The following is a 19,524-nucleotide window of genomic DNA, read 5'->3' on the forward strand; positions in this document are numbered from 1 at the left end:
CCGACTGCATGACTCCTGTGTGCTGGCCACTGGGCTGACTGATCAGCATTCAGTAGTGAACAGGCAGTCTCTGTCCCCTCCGAGATCTAAGTAACACTGTGCAAAGCTCTACTCATCTCATTCTTCATCATTTGGGCAACTTACAACTCAAGAATGGCTTCTCCTTCACATGGGCAGAGACAGCAATAGGTAGCACTGAAATCACAAGTGTTCACAGCAGGAGCAGGCCCTTGGATCTTACCTCCACAGGACTGACCTGGTTCTCCAGCGGTGTTTAGTCCTAGAGAACCCACAGGTTGGAGATCACGACCCAGAAGTGGTAGGGGAGGCACCAAGTGGGGAGGGTCAGTGGTAGTTTTAGTGAAGTTACTCGGTTGTGGTACGTGAGTGTTGCTCTTCTCATCAGTTCCTGTTCAAGAAACAACGAAAGAGGTTAAAGTTCAGAAAAGAAAAGGGACTACAGGTGTAGATGGGGAGGTTAAGAGAGGGTGGAATCACCGTTCCAGTGAGCTGGGCTTCCTAGAGAACACAGTATTTTAACAGGTGCTTAATCAATGGGAAAGAGAGCTTACGGCACAGGAAATAGGAGAAAGTTTTTATAAATCACAGTGCAACTTAAAAGCAAGCTCAGAAGGAGACACTAAAATGGAACGGTGAATAAATCAACACATTCTTCATCAAAGTGGCCTCCCAAAAGTTAGAGCAAGGCTGGTTCTGGAACAGAGCTCATTTTACCTTGTTCTGGGGAGAGGGCAAGAGCGCCGAGTGCTTCCTCCAGCGCCTGTATTTGCTTGAACAACTTCTGACCCTTGTCTGGAAGAGCCTGGATGTTCACGGATGCCAGTGTGCTCTGCAAAACAGACCCAGGAAAATGCATCTCTCCCTCCGCTCAAGGTGTTAGAGGGATAGCTTCGGATCAAAGTAGCCTCCACTGCCAAAACTCATTCCCAAATGACAGGAAAAGTAAGTGTTCAGCATTTCAGGATATTTTTTCAGATTGTGGAATATTTGCATACATGAGGGAGCTTCAAAAAATTCATAAAAAATTAAATTATGATGTACATTTTCCATGAACTTTTTAAAGGCCCCTCATATAAGATATCTTGGGAATGAGACGTAAGTGGAAACACCAAATTCACTTATGTTTCATATACACCTTCTACACATAGCCTTGACATAATTTAACTTTTAACATATTTATTTATTTATTTGAGAGGCTGAGACACAGAGAGAGAGAGGAGGGTGAGGAGCTCCAACTGCTGGTTCACTCCCCAAATGCCAACAGACGCCCAGGGCTCAAATGGGAAGCCTAGAACTTGATCCAGGTCTCAGACATAGGTAGCAGGAGCTCAGCCACTTGAGCCATCACTACTGCTTCCCAGGTCCTCCATAGCAGAAGGCTAGAATCAGGAGCCAGGGTGGGTACTGAACCTACAAACCAGACACACTATTTTTAAGGTACCTGCATTTTGACTGTGAACTGTCACATGAGGTCAGGTGTGAAATTTTCCACTTGTGGCATCACATCGGTATTCAAAAAATTGGGGAGAGATTTCGAATTTCAGGTTTCTGCATTAGAAATAACCTGTAGACGCTAAACATCCACCTGTGAAAGCTTCACACGAATACACTCCAGCCTTCCCCGAGGGGCTCATATCTGCCCACAGCAAGCAGTGCTCAGACCTCTGGCACGAAACACACATGCAACGTTACCTTCTTCTGTCTCAGTTGTGTTGTCAGGTGCACGCGCTGGGCTGCAGGGTCGGAGGGTTCCATTTGCTTGGAAACTGAGGCAGGAGAGAGTTTTGTCTCCACGCTCGGGGCAGGGAGTTGAAGGCTCTGCTTCTTCTCTGAGTTTAGAGCCGCGTCAAAGAGTAAGGGGCTGCCTGGATGAGAGCCGACAAAAACAACGTCATCCTCTTGCTCGCTGTCGTCACTGCTGGTGGCAGCTCGGCGCCCCTCTCGTGGGGACAGCCGTGGAGCTGCCTGTCCTTGGGGGGCAGGCACCGGCGCGTCGGACTGTGGCTGGGAACGCCCCAGGGGCAGCCCGTTCTGGAGAGACTGGGCTGGAGGATCGCCGGGAGCCTTTGTTCTGCCAGCCTCCGGGTTCCGGGGGAGCTCCCTGCGGAGGCAGCCGCCTGCCTGGGGCTGGGCCACTGGGCCCGGATGGTGAACCTTCGGAGGAAAAGCCCGAGTGTCCTTTACTCCTGGAAGCCCTGATTCTTTCTGGACACCTTGACTCTCACCAGCTGACTTTTCCCGGGGAGGCGCAGATGGTCTGCTCGGCTCAGTTCCCCGACACTGCTTGGGTTTCATTTCAGAAAAGTTTCTGCTGTGCGTGCCTTCAGTCTCCTTGGCCACGTGCTGAAACGGCTTCTTTCTCTCCTCAGGCTTCTTCCCTTGAACGACAGATTGTTGTGTCTTCATCACCAGGCCAGATGAGAGATCTTTCTCCAGCCGGCAATCAGATCCGGGCTTCTGTTCCTTCTTTTGATCCAAGAGCTCGCCAGTCTTTTCCTTCGGCTTCTTGGCAGCCATCTTTTCCTCACCGTCCCCTTTGAGGAACTGCTTCCAGAGACCCGGTTCTTGATTCTTGTCCAGCACCTTGAATGGGTTTCGTGGTTGGCTGTAAGGATGAGGGCATGGCTCCAGAGCACGCTGAGACGTGCTGGTTACAGAACGTTCCTTGTAAGTAGGATCCTGAAGACAATGGAAGTAAGTAGAATTGATATAAAATAGAATATATTTTAAGAGGAAATGGAAACACTAAAAGCAGTCCAATATTTCTGCATCTAGAAGATACTATATGCCCAATTTACAAATTTTTAGTTTCTTAACCATATTTTCCACTCTTGGTTCCTGCTTTGTCCATGATCACGACTTCTAAGCCTCAAGGAGAAGTAGAGAGCAAACCGAAGTGCTTTTACTATCCCAATAGCCACAATTTATACTTTTCAGGAAAACTAATCTCTCAAAATGAACTTTTCCCCAAACCTAAATATTGTCCTAGTACGCTAGCTTTGATTTTGGCTTCAAGAAGATTTCATTGAGGGAATCTAGAATCTCAAGTTCAAGGCACACCTCTGCCCAAAGACATCTCACTATCTCCCTCAGTTCTTCATATACCAAATATCTGCTGGGCCTCTCCTAGTTCTGACATGCTAGCAGCTAATGAATTATACTTAATTCATGCCAATATCAACTAGATATAGATCTACAAAAAGATGCTGTAGTTGGTCAAGATTCTCTTGCTAAATACTGACTGCCTTAAAATCCTTGAAAAATATTTAAATAAGTAAAAGTAGGAGGCAAATAATTGGTCCTCTGAATTACCAGTTCCACTAAGGTCTAGCTTGCTTAAAGAAAACTCTTCCTGAGTCAGGCTAATGAAGACCCACCAGTTCGTATGGACTTCAAGGTCTTTCCAGGTGATGCCTGGAATATTAAAAAATCATAACAGATCTGAAAACAGATGAGCAATTCCTACCTGCCAGGGGACATTTCCACACCAGTGCTTCCCCTCTGCCTTACTCCTAGTGCATCGGAAGAACAACCTAACAAAGCACAAAACACAAGTAGTCAAGGCTGTGAAAAGCCGTTACAGCAAGAGACATGCTTCTTATTAACCCAAGACTTACCACTACTTGATACTGTCTTCAGGAGAGCATTCGGAACCAATTACTCTTACATGTACAAAAAATAATTCTTGCTGCACAGAACATTCGTAAGGGCTAAGTTAAAGAATAAAGATGGCATGGTAACCAGAGAGTGTGTACACATGCATTCCTTTTACTCTATGAAGAATGACCAAGGGGTGAGTGTTTAGCTTAGCAGTTAAGATACTGGTTAGCATACTTGCATCCCAATAAAACACCTAGATTTGATATGAGGCACTGCCTCCTGACTCCAGCATCCTGCCAATAGAGACACTAGGAGATAATGGTGATGGCTAAAGTGACTGCTTTCTGGCCACCTACAGGGGAGACCTGAATTGAGCTCCCCGTTCTGGGGTTCAGCCCTCACAAGGGGTTGTTGCAGGCATTTGGGGAATGAACCAACAGACGGGAGTTATCTTTGTCTCTGTTTCTCTCAAATAAATAAATAACCCTTTTACAGAATGACTGAAATAGAGAGATAATTAGCAGTGGCTGCCAAAATCAAAAAGGGAGAAATAACCAGGCATTGTTTGTCCCTGAAGGAAGGCTACATACTACCTATAAAGTGATGTTGCAAAAACATCCCAGCCAAGCTAAACCAAAAAAAAGCTAACCTGAATCTGGTCAAACCTCTAGATCCAATTACTAGTTTATAGAAAATACAAACAGAGGAACACAGAAAACTGAAACACTGGAAATACAATCTCCAAAATGTTGACAGTGTGGGAACTATAGACAAACAACCTACCTCCTTCAAGAAAAAAAGGACAAGAGAGAAAAAATATGGAGAGGAAACTTAACAGACTTCAAAGTGATATTAATCAACTGCAATTTGTGAATCATATTTGGATATTAATTTAAGCAAATAAAAATTAAAACTAACAAAAAAGATTTATGGCATTTATGAATCTACTGGTAGTTGTTACACTAACTGATATTTTTTAAAAAGGAGCCCATATCTTTTAGGGCTACATACTGAAATATTTGCAGATGCAATTATATTAGTTGGGATTTATTTCAAATATGGCAAAAGTAGGTAGGGTATATATGGAACAGAATTAGTCAAGAGTTGGTCATTGTCAAAGCTCATGTGCTGTATAATCCTTTCCTGTCTACTTGTGTACATATTTACTATCTTCAATTAAAAAAAAATACAAACTTGCATCCCATTGCAAGTTTTGTATAAAGATAGCTGGTACCCCAGCAAGAGATACTACACTGCTCTGAGTCCTGAGTGAGCCACCCGTTCTCCAGCTCACCAGACTTCACATGTATGCCTCTCTCGATCCTAAGGACGTTCTCTTTATCCCTATTCATTTGCTCCCATCTGCAGCTGATGAAGTCCCACCAATCCCTGACAGCCCCTGCCCATGTCACTCCCCTTCTGCAGATTTTCCCACTCTTCATGGGTCATCTTCAGAATCCCTTCTGTAATTTTGCTGTATTTCCTTGCACTACATTTGCATATGCTTGTCTACCCAACCATCTTTTCAGCAACTAGAAGACAACAGCCACGTAAGATCTCTTTATTCCTGGCTATGTTTTGCCTTTTTTTTTTTTAATGACACCTGTGGAAGCTATCTTTAAATTAATCTGACAGTACATCACTTACTACATTTAAACAAATATGATCCAAACACTTACATTAAGATAGATCTTCAATGCTAGACATGTTGTCACAATAAAAGCCTTTATAAGAAAGGGCCATCTTAATTTATCATGTCAACCTGAAAACTGGAATGCTAAATCAATACACTGAGATGTCCCTTGTGTCCTGTACTTTTTAATTATCAACTCCTCAATCCTGGACTGACTCTTTATGTTATCAATACCCTCATCACCTTTACCTCTCTTACTTATCATACTCCTTCTTAAATGTATCAAAATTCACACAGAACAGTGAGTTCTGAGTGGTAAAAGAGTATTTGTCTTTTGTACCTGTCCACAAGTCTTTGTCCACAGTTAAATGCTTGCCTTTTGTATACAGTGGTTAAACACTGCTGAATAAAACAGAATTGAGTGTTTTTTTTTTTTTTTTTTTTTTTTATGGCTTAACACAGTTCCTAAAAACATTTTATCAGTTAAACAACAGCTTTTAAAATGCATTTTTTAAAGTAGGCAATGTAGTCAGTCAAAAAGTATACAATAGGCAGTGAAAGGCACCCTCCATTCCATATCTGCCTACTCACCTCCCTCTCAGCACATAGCCACTCTTATCATCTTTTTGTTTACCTCTAGAGAGATTCTTAAGTGCATACTCAGGTCAATAGAGATACATATACATGATTTCTTCCTCTGCTATGGAAATAGTTAAGTTAGTATCTATACTATAGGTGGAACAGCCCTACTCTGAAAACACAAAATCCAAACTGTTCCCAAACCTGAACACTTCAACACATCAACATGATCCAGAAACTGGAAAAATTCAGTACCACGAAACTATTCCTACACAAAATTATTACAAGCAGTGTGTACAACTATTTTTGGGCTATGTGCATACAATATACATGAAACAGGGAATTTCATGTTTAGATTTAGATACCCAGCCGGCGCTGCAGCTCACTAGGCTAATCCTCCGCCTTGCGGCGCCGGCACACCGGGTTCTAGTCCTGGTCGGGGCGCCGGATTCTGTCCCGGTTGTCCCTCTTCCAGGCCAGCTCTCTGCTGTGGCCAGGGAGTGCAGTGGAGGATGGCCCAAGTACTTGGGCCCTGCACCCTATGGGAGACCAGGATAAGTACCTGGCTTCTGCCATCGGATCAGCGCGGTGCGCCAGCCGCAGCACGCTGGCCGCGACGGTCATTGGAGGGTGAACCAACGGCAAAGGAAGACCTTTCTCTCTGTCTCTCTCTCTCTCTCACTGTCCACTCTGTCAAAAAAATAATAAATAAATAAATAAAAAAAGATTTAGATACCATCCCTAAGCCAAGATGTCTCATTATGTACTCATATATGAAAATATTCCAAATCTGAAATCCGCAAACACTTCTGATCCCAAGCATTTTTTTTTAACTTTCTTAACGATTTATTTATTTGAAAGGTAGAATTACAGAGGCAGAGAGAGAGAGAGAAAGAGAGATCCCAAGTATTTTTTTTAACTTTCTTTTTTTTTTTTTTAACGATATTTTTATTTGAAAGGCAGTTACAGAGAGAGAGAGAGAGAGAATCTTTTATCTGCTGGTTCACTTCCCAGATGGCCACAATGACTGGAGCTGGCTGATCCAAAGCCAGGAACCAGGAGCTTCTTCCAGGTCTCTCACATGGGTGCAGGGACCCAGAGACTTGGGCCATCTTCTACTGCTTTCCTAGGTCATAATAGAGAGCTGGATTGGAAGTGGAGCAGCTGGGACCTGAACCAGCATCCATATGGGATGCCAGCACTGCAGGTAGCAGCTTTATCCACTATGCCATAGCGCTGGCTCCATCCCAAGCATTTTGGATAGAGGATGATCAAACAATATTAAATTTCTTGCCCTTTTATACAAAAAAGTTTATATATTTGTTTGTTTGAAAGGCAGAGTGACAGAGAGAGAGGGAGAGACAAATTAAGAGAGATATCCCGTCTGCCGATTCACTTCCCAAATAGCCATAATGGCCAGGGCTGGGCCAAGCCAAAGTCAGGAGCACAGAACTCCATTCAGCTGCATGCATGGGTGGCAAAGGTTCAAGTACCTGGGCCAAGCTCTGCTGCATTCCCAGGAGCGTTAGCAGCAGCTGGATCAGAAGTGGAGCAGCTGGGACTCAAATAGGCACTCCAATATGGGATGCCAGAGTGAAAAGCAGTGACTTAATCCGCTACACCACAATACTGGACCCCTGCTTTTTTAATTTTTGTTTCCATTTAACTTAACAATATGCCTTTGGGGCCGGCACTGTGGCACAGTGGGTTAAAGCCCTGGCTTGAATCGCCGGGATCCCACATGGGTGCTGGTTCTAGTCCCGGCTGCTCCACTTCCAATTCAGCTCTCTGCTATGGCCTGGGAAAGCAGTAGAAGATGGCCCAAGTCCTTGGGCCCCTGCACCCACATGGGAGACCTGGAAGAAGCTCCTGGCTCCTGGCTTTGGATTGGCTCAGCTCAGGCCGTTGCGGCCATCTAGGGAGTGAACCAAAGGATGGAAGATCTCTCTCTGTGTCTCTACCTCTCTCTGTAACTCTTTCAAATAAATAAAATAAATCTTATAAAAAACACAATATACTTGGATATTTTTCTGTAAGAACATTTATATAAAAGGCTTCCTTATTCATAGACTTCTCACAGATACAGTTTTCTACTTATGAGTGTTGCATTATTTTTAACTGGATCCAGAATTGTGTTCTTTCTAATACTTTACTTCTGAAAGCAAATCACAACAAATAAATAGCTCTGCATGTGCCATTGCGCATGTTTCAGTACAACTGCAGACTCCTCATTCCTCATACTGTGAATCTGTGCTTTCTGCTTCTCTCGATCAGGTTAACCTTTGGATTTTATTGGTTGTCTTTTTGCAGCTGTCTTATTCAATTTTCACCTTCATCAGTTCCTTCTTTCTGCTTTCCTTTAGCTAAATTTTCTAACTTCTTAAATGCCCTGTGATGCACAATATGAACCACAACAGTGTGCATCCTGATTCAAAGCTAATCCTGAGTGGGTCTCAAGTTCCCCAAGCCTAGAGGGAAAAGCAAAGATGATCCTGCCCCAACGCTCCTATATGCCGTAAAAGCTAAGGCAAAAAGAAAACAGATCCACACTCTCCCTCTTGTACAAACTCACAATGTTCCCGTTCAAGCTCACAATTTTTAAAAAATGTACTTATCTAATTTTTCTCAGTGCAGGATAGTATATTGAACACGTGTAATAAAATGTTTGGGGGCTGATGCCAAGGCTCACTTGATTAATCCTCCACCTGCGGCACCGGTATCCCATGTGGGCGCCGGGTTCTATTTCCGGTTGCTCCTCTTCCAGTCCAGCTCTCTGCTGTGGCCCAGGAGGGCACTGGAGGATGGCCCAAGTGCTTGGGCCCTGCACCCGCATGGGAGACCAGGAAGAAGCACCTGGCTCCTGGCTTCAGATCAGCACAGCGCCAGCCATAGCGGCCATTTGGGGGTGAACCAACGGAAGGAAGACCTTTCTCTCTGTCTCTCTCTCTCACTGTCTATAACTCTATCTGTCATATAAATTAAATAAATAAAATGTTTGAAATTCTTTAAATGCATAAAATCCAAAGTACCAGCTACCATTGGGAGTGCTGCTATTGATGAAAATAAATCAAGAACAAATGCGGCTGTTGTTCGAAGTGTGCTGGGTACTAAAATCTGTATTGAGAGAACATTTCATAAGTGGTACCTATTTTAAAGTCATGGGGATTTTCAGGAGAAGCACAAGAGTTGGAGAAAGAAGAAAACAACACATACTGAGCATCTGCTATGTACTAGGGGCAAGGCTAAAAATGCTTTTTACTTATATTTTTAATTAAAATCAATCTGGCTGGGCTTCTCTGTTTTTAGGATTAAATGTTTCCATTATGTTTATTAAATTATAAATCAACAAAGAAGGCAGTGGAAATATATTCTCACAGTGAAAGTAAATATTGATTCTGCTATGAAGATGCACGGAATGTCTCCAGGATGCTAATTAATTATTTTCCAGGACACAGGTTATAAATAACAACGAGAAGGAAGCCAAACCTTTACCAGAATACAAACCCTCCTTTCTCCCAGAAAGCAGCTAAGGGTTACCAGCACCAGACCCACAACAGCACTCACTGCAGCAGGCTGGGACTCTCTCAGGCTCTAGCACTACCCTCCCTTGGTTCTAATCCCACTCCTACCACAGAGTCAGTTCTGACACATCAGACTTTACTCAAAAGCCCCATAGCAATTTCCTTTTCTGTAAAAGGGTAAAATAATAATAGTCACACCTCATCCAGTCATTATGATGATTAAAGAGCATATGCAATAACAGAAACAATCAGAGGCAGGCAGTTGGCCTAGGGGCTAAGCTGCCGATTAGGGACACCTGCATCTCACCTTGGAGGGCCTGGGTTCCCAATTCCGATTCCAGGGAAGCAGCAGGTATTGGCTCAGGCAGTTGGGGCTCCTGCCACCAGGGAAGGAGACCTGGACTGAGTTCCCAGCTCCTGGCTTCAGCCTGGCCCAGACCTGGCTGTTACAGGCATCTGGGGAGTGAACCAGCAGATGGGAGCTCACTGACTCGGATACACTAAGCAGATACACATTGGGTTTGGCAGTGTGAGGTGCAGATCAGCCTATTCCCTGATGCTGGTAGGTCTAACTCTTCCCCAAGCCGTGTCAAAGGGCCCTTAGAGTCACAAGCCCACGTCTTACACGCTCCAGTGCTGGAAAAACCAAAGGCTAGCTCTCTACTCTAGTCCTTCACACTAAAATTCAAGACGGAATAAAAATGTGAAGGTGAAGAAGCAAAACTCTAAGTGCTGGGGAGGGGGCGGGGCGTGGTGTTTGGCACAGTGGAACCCACATCCCGTATTCGAGGGCCTGGGTTCTGGTCCTAGGTCTGCTTCCAATTCCAGCTTCCTGCTAGTGCACACCCTGAGAGGCAGCAGGCAATGGCTGAAGCACTTGGGTCCCTATCACTCCACATCGGAGACTTGAACTGAGTTCCTGGCTCTCAGCTTTGGCCTGGCCCAGGCCCAGCTGTTGTGGCCATTTGAGGAATGAATCAATTAACTGGAAGATATCTCTCTCTCTCTCTCCTTCTCCCTCTCCCTCCCTCTTTTCCTCTCTCCCTCTCCCTTTCATATAAATAAGTACTCTAGGGACAAAAGAGATGAGATGAATATTTTTGTAAATCTAAAGTGAAGGCTTTTCTTAGTATGACATAAAACTCTGAAGCTAAGGTAAGGAATCTGGTAATTTTAACTACATAAAAGTTGTAAATGTCCATGTAGTAAAAATACTATAAGCAAAATTATAAGGCAAAATGCAGCCGGGAAGAAGTAACTGCCATACACAAGATGAAGGGCTAACATCCTTATGCACAAGGATTTCATCCACTCACAGCCCAGTCCATGACACTCCACACCACCAAGTCCTGGCTTTATTAACTGGAGTTCTTCACAGCTTGGCGGGGCCAAGGACCTTCTGCACAGGTCTGGTTCATGCCCAGATGCCTTTCCATCATCAACCGATGACACTGGGGCTAGATAATCTGCATGCCAATTTCACCCAGTGAGCGACAACACAAGTTTTCTAGACATACAAGAATTCATGTGCTATTAAAAATAAACTATTTAGGGGTGGGATTTGGGCCTAACGGTTAAGACATCAGCTGGGAAGCCTGTGTCCCACGGTGGATACCCTGGGCTCTGGTTCCTGGCTCTGGCTCCTAATTCTAGCTAATGCAGACCCTGGGAGGCCATAGTGATGACTCGAGTAGTTGGGTTCTTGCCACCCACGTGGGAGACCTGGATTGAGTTCCTGGTTTCTGTCTTTGGCCTGGTGGGCGTTTGGGGAGTGAACCAGTGGACAGGGGTCTCTATCACTTTCTCAATCTCTCTTCTTTGCCCTTTTCCTTTCTTATTATTTCTCAAAAAAAAAAAAAAAAAAAAATTAAGGGAGCTGCGTTGTGACATAGTGGGTAAAGCCACAGCTGTTCCACTTCTGATCCAGCTCCCTGCTAATGGCCTAGGAAAAGCAGTGGAGGATGGCCAGAGCATGTAGGCCCCTGCCACCCAAGTGGGAGCCCAGCATGAAGCTCCTGGCTTCGGCCTGCCTCAGCCCTGGCACTGCAGCCATCTGGGGAGTAAATCAGCAGATGGAAGATCTCTCTCTGTCTCTCCCTTTCTCTCTGTAACTCTGACTTTCAAATAAATCTTTTAAAGTAAATAAATAAAACACAGTAATTTAAAAATAAATATTTTTAATATCCCACAACTATTTAGAAGACTAAAATGTGAACTGGATGTCTGGCACAGCAGTAGGGATGTGGCTTAGGATGCCTGCATGCCGCTCTGGAGGGCCTGGGTTTGAGCGCCGGCTCTGCTCCCAATGTCAGCTCTCTGCAGATGTCCACCCTGGGAGGCAGCAGTGATGACGCAAGACGCTGGGTCCCTGCCATCCTCAAGGGAGACCTGGACTGAGCTGCAGGCTTGTGGTTACAGCCTGGCCCAGCGCCAGCTGTTGCAGACATTTGAGAAACAGGCCAGAGGATGTCTGTCTCTGTTTTTCAAATAAAATAAAATAAAGATAAAAAGAACAAAAACGTGCTTTAAACATTCATAGGCCCTGTATCTAGAAAACAAGAGCTCTGAGATAGAAGAGAGAAACAGGAACTCGGGAACGGACGACGATACTTAATGTGTGCAGCCAGGGTGCACCACATCATTCCCGTCAGTTGCTTCCCTCTGGTTCTGCAGAGACTGTCACGCTTATGTCATTGCCCATGCACAGAGGGCCATGTCTGACAGAGCTGGCCAAATGCTGGTGAGTGCTGCCATCTGGTGTTTCAGCTGGAGAAGTGCATCTATGTGAATGCGGCAAGGCTTAAACAAGTGGGTGCCTTAGCTTTGATTTACATCTCACCGCCCCCATTACTCTGCTGCACCATCTCCTAGCTGTAAGCCAAACATAATAGTATTAATTAGAGAATGTAAAACTATTCAAAAACCCACAAACGCCCATAAACTCCCTGAGGTCACTGTCCACAGTACAAGGGTTCCGGCTGAGTGCCCTTACTGTCTGCCGAGGAAGATTATTCCTAAGCTGATTTTTTTCTGCTTAAATCCCCACCTATCAGGGTACATGTTTGCTTATATGTTGTGAACTGCATTTTATTTGCCCTAAAACAACATTTTCAAAGCTCCAATACTAAAAGTGTTCTAGGTTTGGGATGAAAGAAATATATTTAGTATATGCTTTTTTTTTTTTCTATTTTATGACACTGATCATCTCTCAGCCTTATATATTTAGTATGGAGAATTTTTTTTTTCAAAAATGTATTTATTTGGGGACCAGTGCTGTGGTGTAGTGAGTAAAGCTGCAGCATGCGACACCAGCATCCCACATGGGTGCCAGTTTGAGTCCTGGTTACTCCACTTCTGAGCCAGCTCCCTGCTAACGTACCAAGGAAAGCAGCAGAAGATGGTCCAAGTGCTTGGGCCCCTGCACCCACTTGGGAGACATGGAAGAAGCTCCTGGTTTCACATCAGAACTCCAGCTGTTGCAGCCATTTGGGGAGTTAACCAGTGAATGGAAGATCTCTCTCTTCCTCTCTAACTCTGCCTTTCAAATAAATAAATAAATCTTAAAAAAAAAAAAAAAAAAAAAAAAGTCTATTCTTTTGGGGCCAGTATTGTGGTACAGCAGATTAAGCCTCCAGTTGTGATGAAGGCATCCCATGTGGACACCAGTGTGAACCCTGGCTGCTCCATTTCCATTCCAGTCTCCTGTTAATGTGCCTGGGAAGGCAGTGGAAGATGGCCCCCATACCTGAGCCTCCGCCACCCACGTGGGAGACCTGGATGGAGTTTCAGGCTCCTGGCTTAGCGCCTGGCCCTATCCTGGCTATTGCAGACATTTGGGGAGTGTAACAGAAAATGAAGATCTCTTTCTCTGTTCCCCCTCCCTGCTCTTTCTCTGTCACTCTTTCAAACAAATATATAAATCTTTAAACAAAAATTCCAGAATAGCTAACATAATCTTAAAAAAGAATAAAGTTGGAGGATTCACACTATTTTATCTGATTAACTGTATTAGGATAGGCAAACAGATCAAATGGAACAGATCATCAATCCCCAAAACAGACACACATATACGATCAACTGCCTTTTTACAAAGATCTCATGTATTTCAAAGGGAAAAGAAAGATCTTCAAAATCAGCGCTGCAACAATTGGACAACATGTGGAAAATAAATGAACTTCTACCTCATACAGTACACACAGTTAATACAAGGTACATGAGTCTGAACGAAAAAGTCATCTGAAAACACAAAAATCTATAAAGTTTCTGGGGGATCCACTGGAGATACTGTGATCTTTGGGGTGGGCAAAAATTTCTCAGAAAAAAAAAATTGCAGACTATAAAAAAATGGTAACTTGGACTTCATAAAAATTAGAAACGTCTTTTCCAAACCAGTTAAGAAAATGAAAACCACAGACTGGCAGAAAATATTCACAATACAAATATCTGCTGAGCAACTTGTATAGAGAATATACAAAGGATTCTTCCAAACTTTAATTGGTAAAAATCCAAAAATTTACACTGTATGATTCCATTTATGTAACAATTTTGAAATGGCAAAAAGTTCAGAAACAGAAACCAGATTCATGGGTGCCAGGGGTGAGGAGGGGGCGTCAGGGACTGTGGGAATGAGTGTCTGCCGTGGTAGGTACATGAAACCACACATATAAAAACAACTAAATATGTGCACACACGCAAATTAGTACAAGATGATCCTTCTGTAACTCCTACTGATTTTCCTACGTATCTTTCCATACGTGTGACAAATAGCTTATTTTATCCATATACAGTTCCCTGCCCTGAGTTCCCTATAAAGGAGAGGAAAGCAACTTTTTGTTTTCTTTAAATTTGCATTTGTTTTCATTTTATTTGAAAGGCAGAAGAGGTGGGGGAGAGGAGAGGAAAGGGAGGAAGAGGCAGAGGGAGAGGGAGAGAGAGAATCTTCCATATGCCAGTTCACTCTTCAAATGCCCACAATGGCCAGGCCTGCACCAAGCCAAAGCCAAGAGACCAGAACTCCATCCAGGTCTCCCTGAGAGGGTGACAGGGCCGCCAGCCACTTGAGCCATCTAGGCTAATTCCTGGGATTGCGTTAACAGGAAGCTGATCTGAAGTGGAGTAGCTGAGTCTCCAACCTAGGATGTTGGTATCCCAAGCAGTAGCTTAATCCATGGTGCCAAATGCCCACTCCTGGGGCCGGCGCTGTGACACAGTGGGTTAAAGCCCTGGCCTGGAGCGCTGGCGTCCCATATGGGCACCGGTTCTAATCCCGGCTGCTCCTCTTCTGATCCAGCTCTCTGCTGTGGCCTGGGATAGCAGTACAGGATGGCCCGTGTCCTTGGGCCCCTGTGCCCATGCTGGGGACCCGGAGGAAGCTCCTGGCTTCGGACTGGCACAGCTCCAGCCGTTGTGGCCATCTGGGGAGTGAACCAGCGGATGGAAGACCTCTCTCTCTCTACTCTACCTCTCTCTGTAACTCTGTCTTACAATAAAATAAAATAAATCTTTAAAAAAAAAAAAAGCCCACTCCTAAGGTTTATTGAGTCCTTAACATATGTTAGACCTTTTTACACATTTCCTCTGTTCTATTACGAGAATTTGAAAGCTGGCAAGTTAGTTGCTCTTGGTGGTTTGACACTACTAATTACTTGAGAGGTTGACCACACTGGAGCTATTTACCCAGAAATTAACCAGAGATCAAGCTTCTCAAATTAACCAGTCGCCCAGAAGCTAGGGAGTGACAGTCCAGAAGATAACTCAATACATGTAAAAACATTGGTTTGTAATGACTTTTGAAGAAAAATCCTAAAACATCCCCAACTGCAAATATTTCAGGGTATTAAAAAAAAAGCAAATGCACGTAGATACTCCCTTTGGACACTTACCTGTAGTCTTTCTTGTCTTGTGATGAGAACAAACCCTGAAGTTCCACCATGAAGTCCTCATGCAATAAACAATGAGAAACAGGAACGCTAGAAGGGGTGGGGGGGAGGAAAACATGTTGTTTTAGGAGGCAGAGGATAGGTTTCAACACCCTCTGGGTTTAAACCAAGAGGCTAGGTAAGGCTGGCAGGTGCCACAGTGGTGTCTGTGGAGGGCAGGGCCCCTCTCTTCCATCCTTTCTCATTGCCTCAGCTGGAACAGGCCCACAAACACCTTTTCCTTATTGACTCAGGAATCCGAGACTGCAGAGTGACATCCCCAGGAATAACTCTGGCAGCAAGGCTGCGGTGAGGCCTCACGTGATTCTCCTCAGGCCCCTCCCCTCCCCTTTCTCCTTCACGACCCCTTAGCTGCCGCTCAGTGCTATTCTCCTGCCTCCTTCTAACAATACTAACCTGCTTCTGGCTTAGGTGATTTATAACTACTGCCTCCCAACTTGACATATGCAGACCATTGGAGAGCAAGTTTGAGTGCTCGCCCATAACCTGGGATGCATTTCTTAGCCTATATAATTCTTTTTTTATTTTTATTTTTTGACAGGCAGAGTGGACAGTGAATGAGAGAGACAGAGAGAAAGGTCTTCCTTTTGCCGTTGGTTCACCCTCCAATGGCCACCGTGGCCAGCGCGCCACACTGATCCGAAGGCAGGAGCCAGGTGCTTCTCCTGGTCTCCCATGGGGTGCAGAGCCCAAGTGCTTGGGCCATCCTCCACTGCACTCCCGGGCCACAGCAGAGAGCTGGCCTGGAAGAGGGGCAACCGGGACAGAATCCGGCGCCCCGACCGGGACTAGAACCCGGTGTGCCGGCACCGCAAGGCGGAGGATTAGCCTAGTGAGCTGCGGCGCCGGCCAGCCTATATAATTCTGCTTACCAGACATATGCCAAGTAAGTCGTTCATCAAATAATCGCCATCAAATGAAGTACTACTGTATGCTGGTATAGCTGTACATTTACATGAATGTCTCTGGGTAGAGGTCCATTTCAATGTAGTTTTAAATGACCGAGTCATTAAGAAAAAGATATTTATTGCCATGCTTTACCAGAGGAGGGGGACACTGATCTTTGGAAGAAAGTCAGGCCCTGACAGTATGTTTCTCTTGATGTAAAAGCCTTATGCCACCATCAACGCTTACTTTCTGTGCACCTGAACATGTTCATCTCATAAAACTTGAGCTGGGTACTAAAGCTAAGAGGCTCTGAAATATTAGAAATAAATCTTGGGGCTGCCGCCTGCAGTGCCGGCATCCCAAATTGGCACTGGTTCCAGTTCAGTTGCTCCACATCCGATCCAGCTCTCTGCTGTGGCCTGGGAAAGCAGAAGACGGCCCCAGGTCCTTGGGCCCCTGCACCCACCTGGGAGACCTGGAAGAAGCTCCTGGCTCCTGGCTTCGGATCAGTGCAGCTCTGGCCATTGCAGCCATTTGGGGAGTGAACCAGCAGATGAAAAGCCTCTCTCTCTCTTTGCCTCTCTGTAACTCTGCCTTTTAAATAAATAAATCTTTTTAAAAAGAATAGATACTAAGCCCTGATATGCTGATACATTGTTGCTCTAGATAGCTTGAGTATGTTTTTTTTTTAAAAAAGATTTATTTATTTGAAAGTCAGAGTTACACAGAGAGAGAAGGAGAGGCAGAGAAACAGAGAGATCTTTCATCCGCTGGTTCACTCCCCAATTGGCCACAACGGCTGGAGCTGCGCCGATCTGAAGCCAGGAGCCAGGAGGTTCTTTCACCAAGTGGGTGCAGGGGTCCAAGGGCTTGGGCCATCTTCTACTGCCTTCTCAGGCCATAGCAGAGAGCTGGATCAGAAGTGGAGCAGCCAGGTCTTAAACTGGCGCCCATATGGGATGCCAGCACTGCAGGCGGCAGCTTTACCCACTATGTCACAGCCACGGCCCCATTGAGTATGTCCCTCCCTCTCTCTCTCCCTTTTAAGATGTGATACTGCTTTACTCAAAAATCATCTTGAATTTAATTAAAATGGATCCCACTTAATTTTTTTCAAATAAAATATGTATTTGAAGTCTAAGAAAACATTTTCTCTAAAACTTACTTTCTAGATCTGAAATGGGATGCAAAAATCTTCACTCAGTTTCAAAGCAAAACAAAGGTACAAATCATAAAGGAATCATCAGAAGTTAAACCTACTGAAAAGATATTTACTTTCTAGTACTAATATCCGTGGGTTCTGTACACATAATAAGGAGCAAATAACTACTCAGCTGAATAGAGAGCAGGAAAAAAATGTTTACTGATGCGATAGCTTTAGCTTCACACAGAGAATGTAGCCACTGATCCTGTAAAATATCTCAGCTGATGAGCCTAGTATTAACTTTTCTCACTGTAGAGAAGACGTTTTGGGGCCGGCGCTCTGGTGTAGCAGGTTAAGCCACTGCCTGCACTGCCAGCATCCCATATGGGTGCCAGTTTGATCTCGGCTGCTCCACTTCCAATCCAGCCCTCTACTAATGCACCTGGGACAGCAACAGAAGACTGCCCAAGTGCTTGGGTCCCTGCCCCGACACGGGCGACCCAGATGAAGCTCCTGGCTCCCAGCTTCCGCCTGGCCAAGCCCTGGATGTTCAGCCATGTGGGGAGTGAACCAGCAGATGGAAGATCCCTCTCTTTCTCTCTGCTTCTGCCTTTCTCCCTCTGTAATTCCACTTTTCAAATTAATCTTACAAAAATCTTACAAAAAAAAAAAAAAAAGAAGACGACTTTTATCATCTCTGGGTCTTAGCTTTCAAGTCTGCAAAACTAGAGTGCTGAATCAGGTCTTCTTTCAACGTTAACCACTCAAATGACAATGTTTCCTTGGATTACTAATCTCACCATTTGGATTCATTCTATTAAAAAAAAAAGGTTGACAATCTGAACAGCAGTGTTGCAACTTAAACATTGAAAAAAGAACATCAAAAAGCTGGCCGGCCCTTAAATTAGTATAAAACAGCACAAATAATTTTGCACGATGCCCACCGTAGGTCCTCACTCCGGGAAGGGGATGGGGGAGGGGGGTGTCCAACAGAAGGGCGTGGCTCAGGACTGACAGGTGAACAGAAACCCAGATCCGGAAGAGACTGAGGGTTTCCAAATACAGTGGACCCTCCATTTCACAGACGGGGAATCCGCGGCCCAGAGAGAAGCCACCCTCGGCGACAGGGCCGGGATGAGCCTACAGCTTCAGCCTGGGGTCACCAAAGGCCTGAAGGGTCCTGGCCCCGCGGACCAGGGGCGCCGCCACTCCCAGTCCCCGCACGGCAGCGGCTGGCAGCTCCTCCCGGGGGGCTCCGGGGATCGCAGGGAACGGCGCCCCGCTCGAGACCTACTCGGTTGCCCGCGCGAAGCCGCACGTGTCCGTTCGGCACACGTAGAAGCTCTTTCCCTTATTAGGGCCATCGCGGACGCCGGTCTTCAGAAAGCACAAAGTCCCTGGGGAAACAAGAAGGTTAACAACGGTTACGCCGCGCTGGGTCCACGGGCCCGACGGACGCACGCCCTGGGTGCCTTACCGTGCTCCGGGCACTTAACTACCTCCATCACGCCCCTGCTCTGCTCTTCCCCGAAACCCCACCTCCAGCCCCTACTTCCGCCTTTTACTCCGCCCTCTCCATCCAGGAACCAATCATCATTCACCCCCCTGCAGGCGGAGCCTCCATAATACACGGCCCACGGCCTTAGTCCCTGCCCTAGCTATTGTCAGCCAATCACATAGGACAGTCGCTCACCTCCAGCCAATCACGGCCGCCAGCTGGATTGGCGGGCGTCGAAATCAAATCTAGAGGACGTAGAGGACCTGTCTGGATCTAAACTGCCGGCTGGGGCGTGGTTAGAGCTGGAGGCTGGCGGGGCTTCGGGGGAAAGGGAAGCTTCCGCTTGCGGGTCTTGAGCGCGGAGGGAGAGGGGTTTTGTGGTTTACGTGTAAGACTTAGAGGCCGGCCCTGGAGGGAGCACCCGGCCCAAGCCGCTGGGAGCTTCGAACTCTGCAGTCTGTCAGCCGGGGCTGGCGCTCGTGGGCTCCCCTGGCCTTGTGCTCGGTCACTGGCGAGGGGCGGCCTGGAGAAGCAGCCCTGCAGGCGGAACCGGCGAATCTGCGGTGCTGGAGGCGGGAGCAGGGGCCAATTGCATAGTCTGTAATGGAGCAGACGCGTCCCGCTGGTGCTCACATGTGCGCGGCTGTCTCGCTCCACCCTCTGGGGGGCTGCGCAGCCGTTTACGCGCGATCCCGAGACCC

The 19,524-nt window shown here is 45.9% G+C and overlaps 1 protein-coding gene and 1 pseudogene across 4 annotated transcripts in view; both read right to left on the reverse strand.

The window, feature by feature from the left end:
- The window catches only part of TTF2 (transcription termination factor 2), a 43,721-nt gene extending 24,847 nt beyond the window's left edge, over positions 1 to 18,874 (reverse strand). For 2 of the 4 annotated variants that reach the window (XR_011390502.1, XM_008264600.4), the window contains exons 1-7: positions 18,803 to 18,872; positions 18,620 to 18,722; positions 15,237 to 15,323; positions 3,488 to 3,554; positions 1,714 to 2,700; positions 736 to 850; positions 242 to 409 (exon numbers count right to left, since the gene is read on the reverse strand). Coding sequence is in view for 3 of the 4 variants with exons in the window: in XM_008264600.4 (XP_008262822.3) it covers positions 242 to 409; positions 736 to 850; positions 1,714 to 2,700; positions 3,488 to 3,554; positions 15,237 to 15,323; positions 18,620 to 18,722; positions 18,803 to 18,830 (1,555 nt within the window). In the remaining variant the exon portion in view is untranslated. Of the gene's footprint in view, positions 1 to 241; positions 410 to 735; positions 851 to 1,713; positions 2,701 to 3,487; positions 3,555 to 15,236; positions 15,324 to 18,619; positions 18,723 to 18,802 lie in introns of all 4 variants that reach the window. The other 2 variants (XM_008264602.4, XM_051858758.2) reach the window with 2 other exon arrangements.
- Positions 5,517 to 5,609, reverse strand: LOC127493861 (small nucleolar RNA SNORA40; annotated as a pseudogene).
- Positions 18,875 to 19,524: the final 650 nt, after the last annotated feature.

The sequence above is a fragment of the Oryctolagus cuniculus genome, chromosome 7 (assembly GCF_964237555.1).
Source record: "Oryctolagus cuniculus chromosome 7, mOryCun1.1, whole genome shotgun sequence".
NCBI classification, from domain to species: domain Eukaryota; kingdom Metazoa; phylum Chordata; class Mammalia; order Lagomorpha; family Leporidae; genus Oryctolagus; species Oryctolagus cuniculus.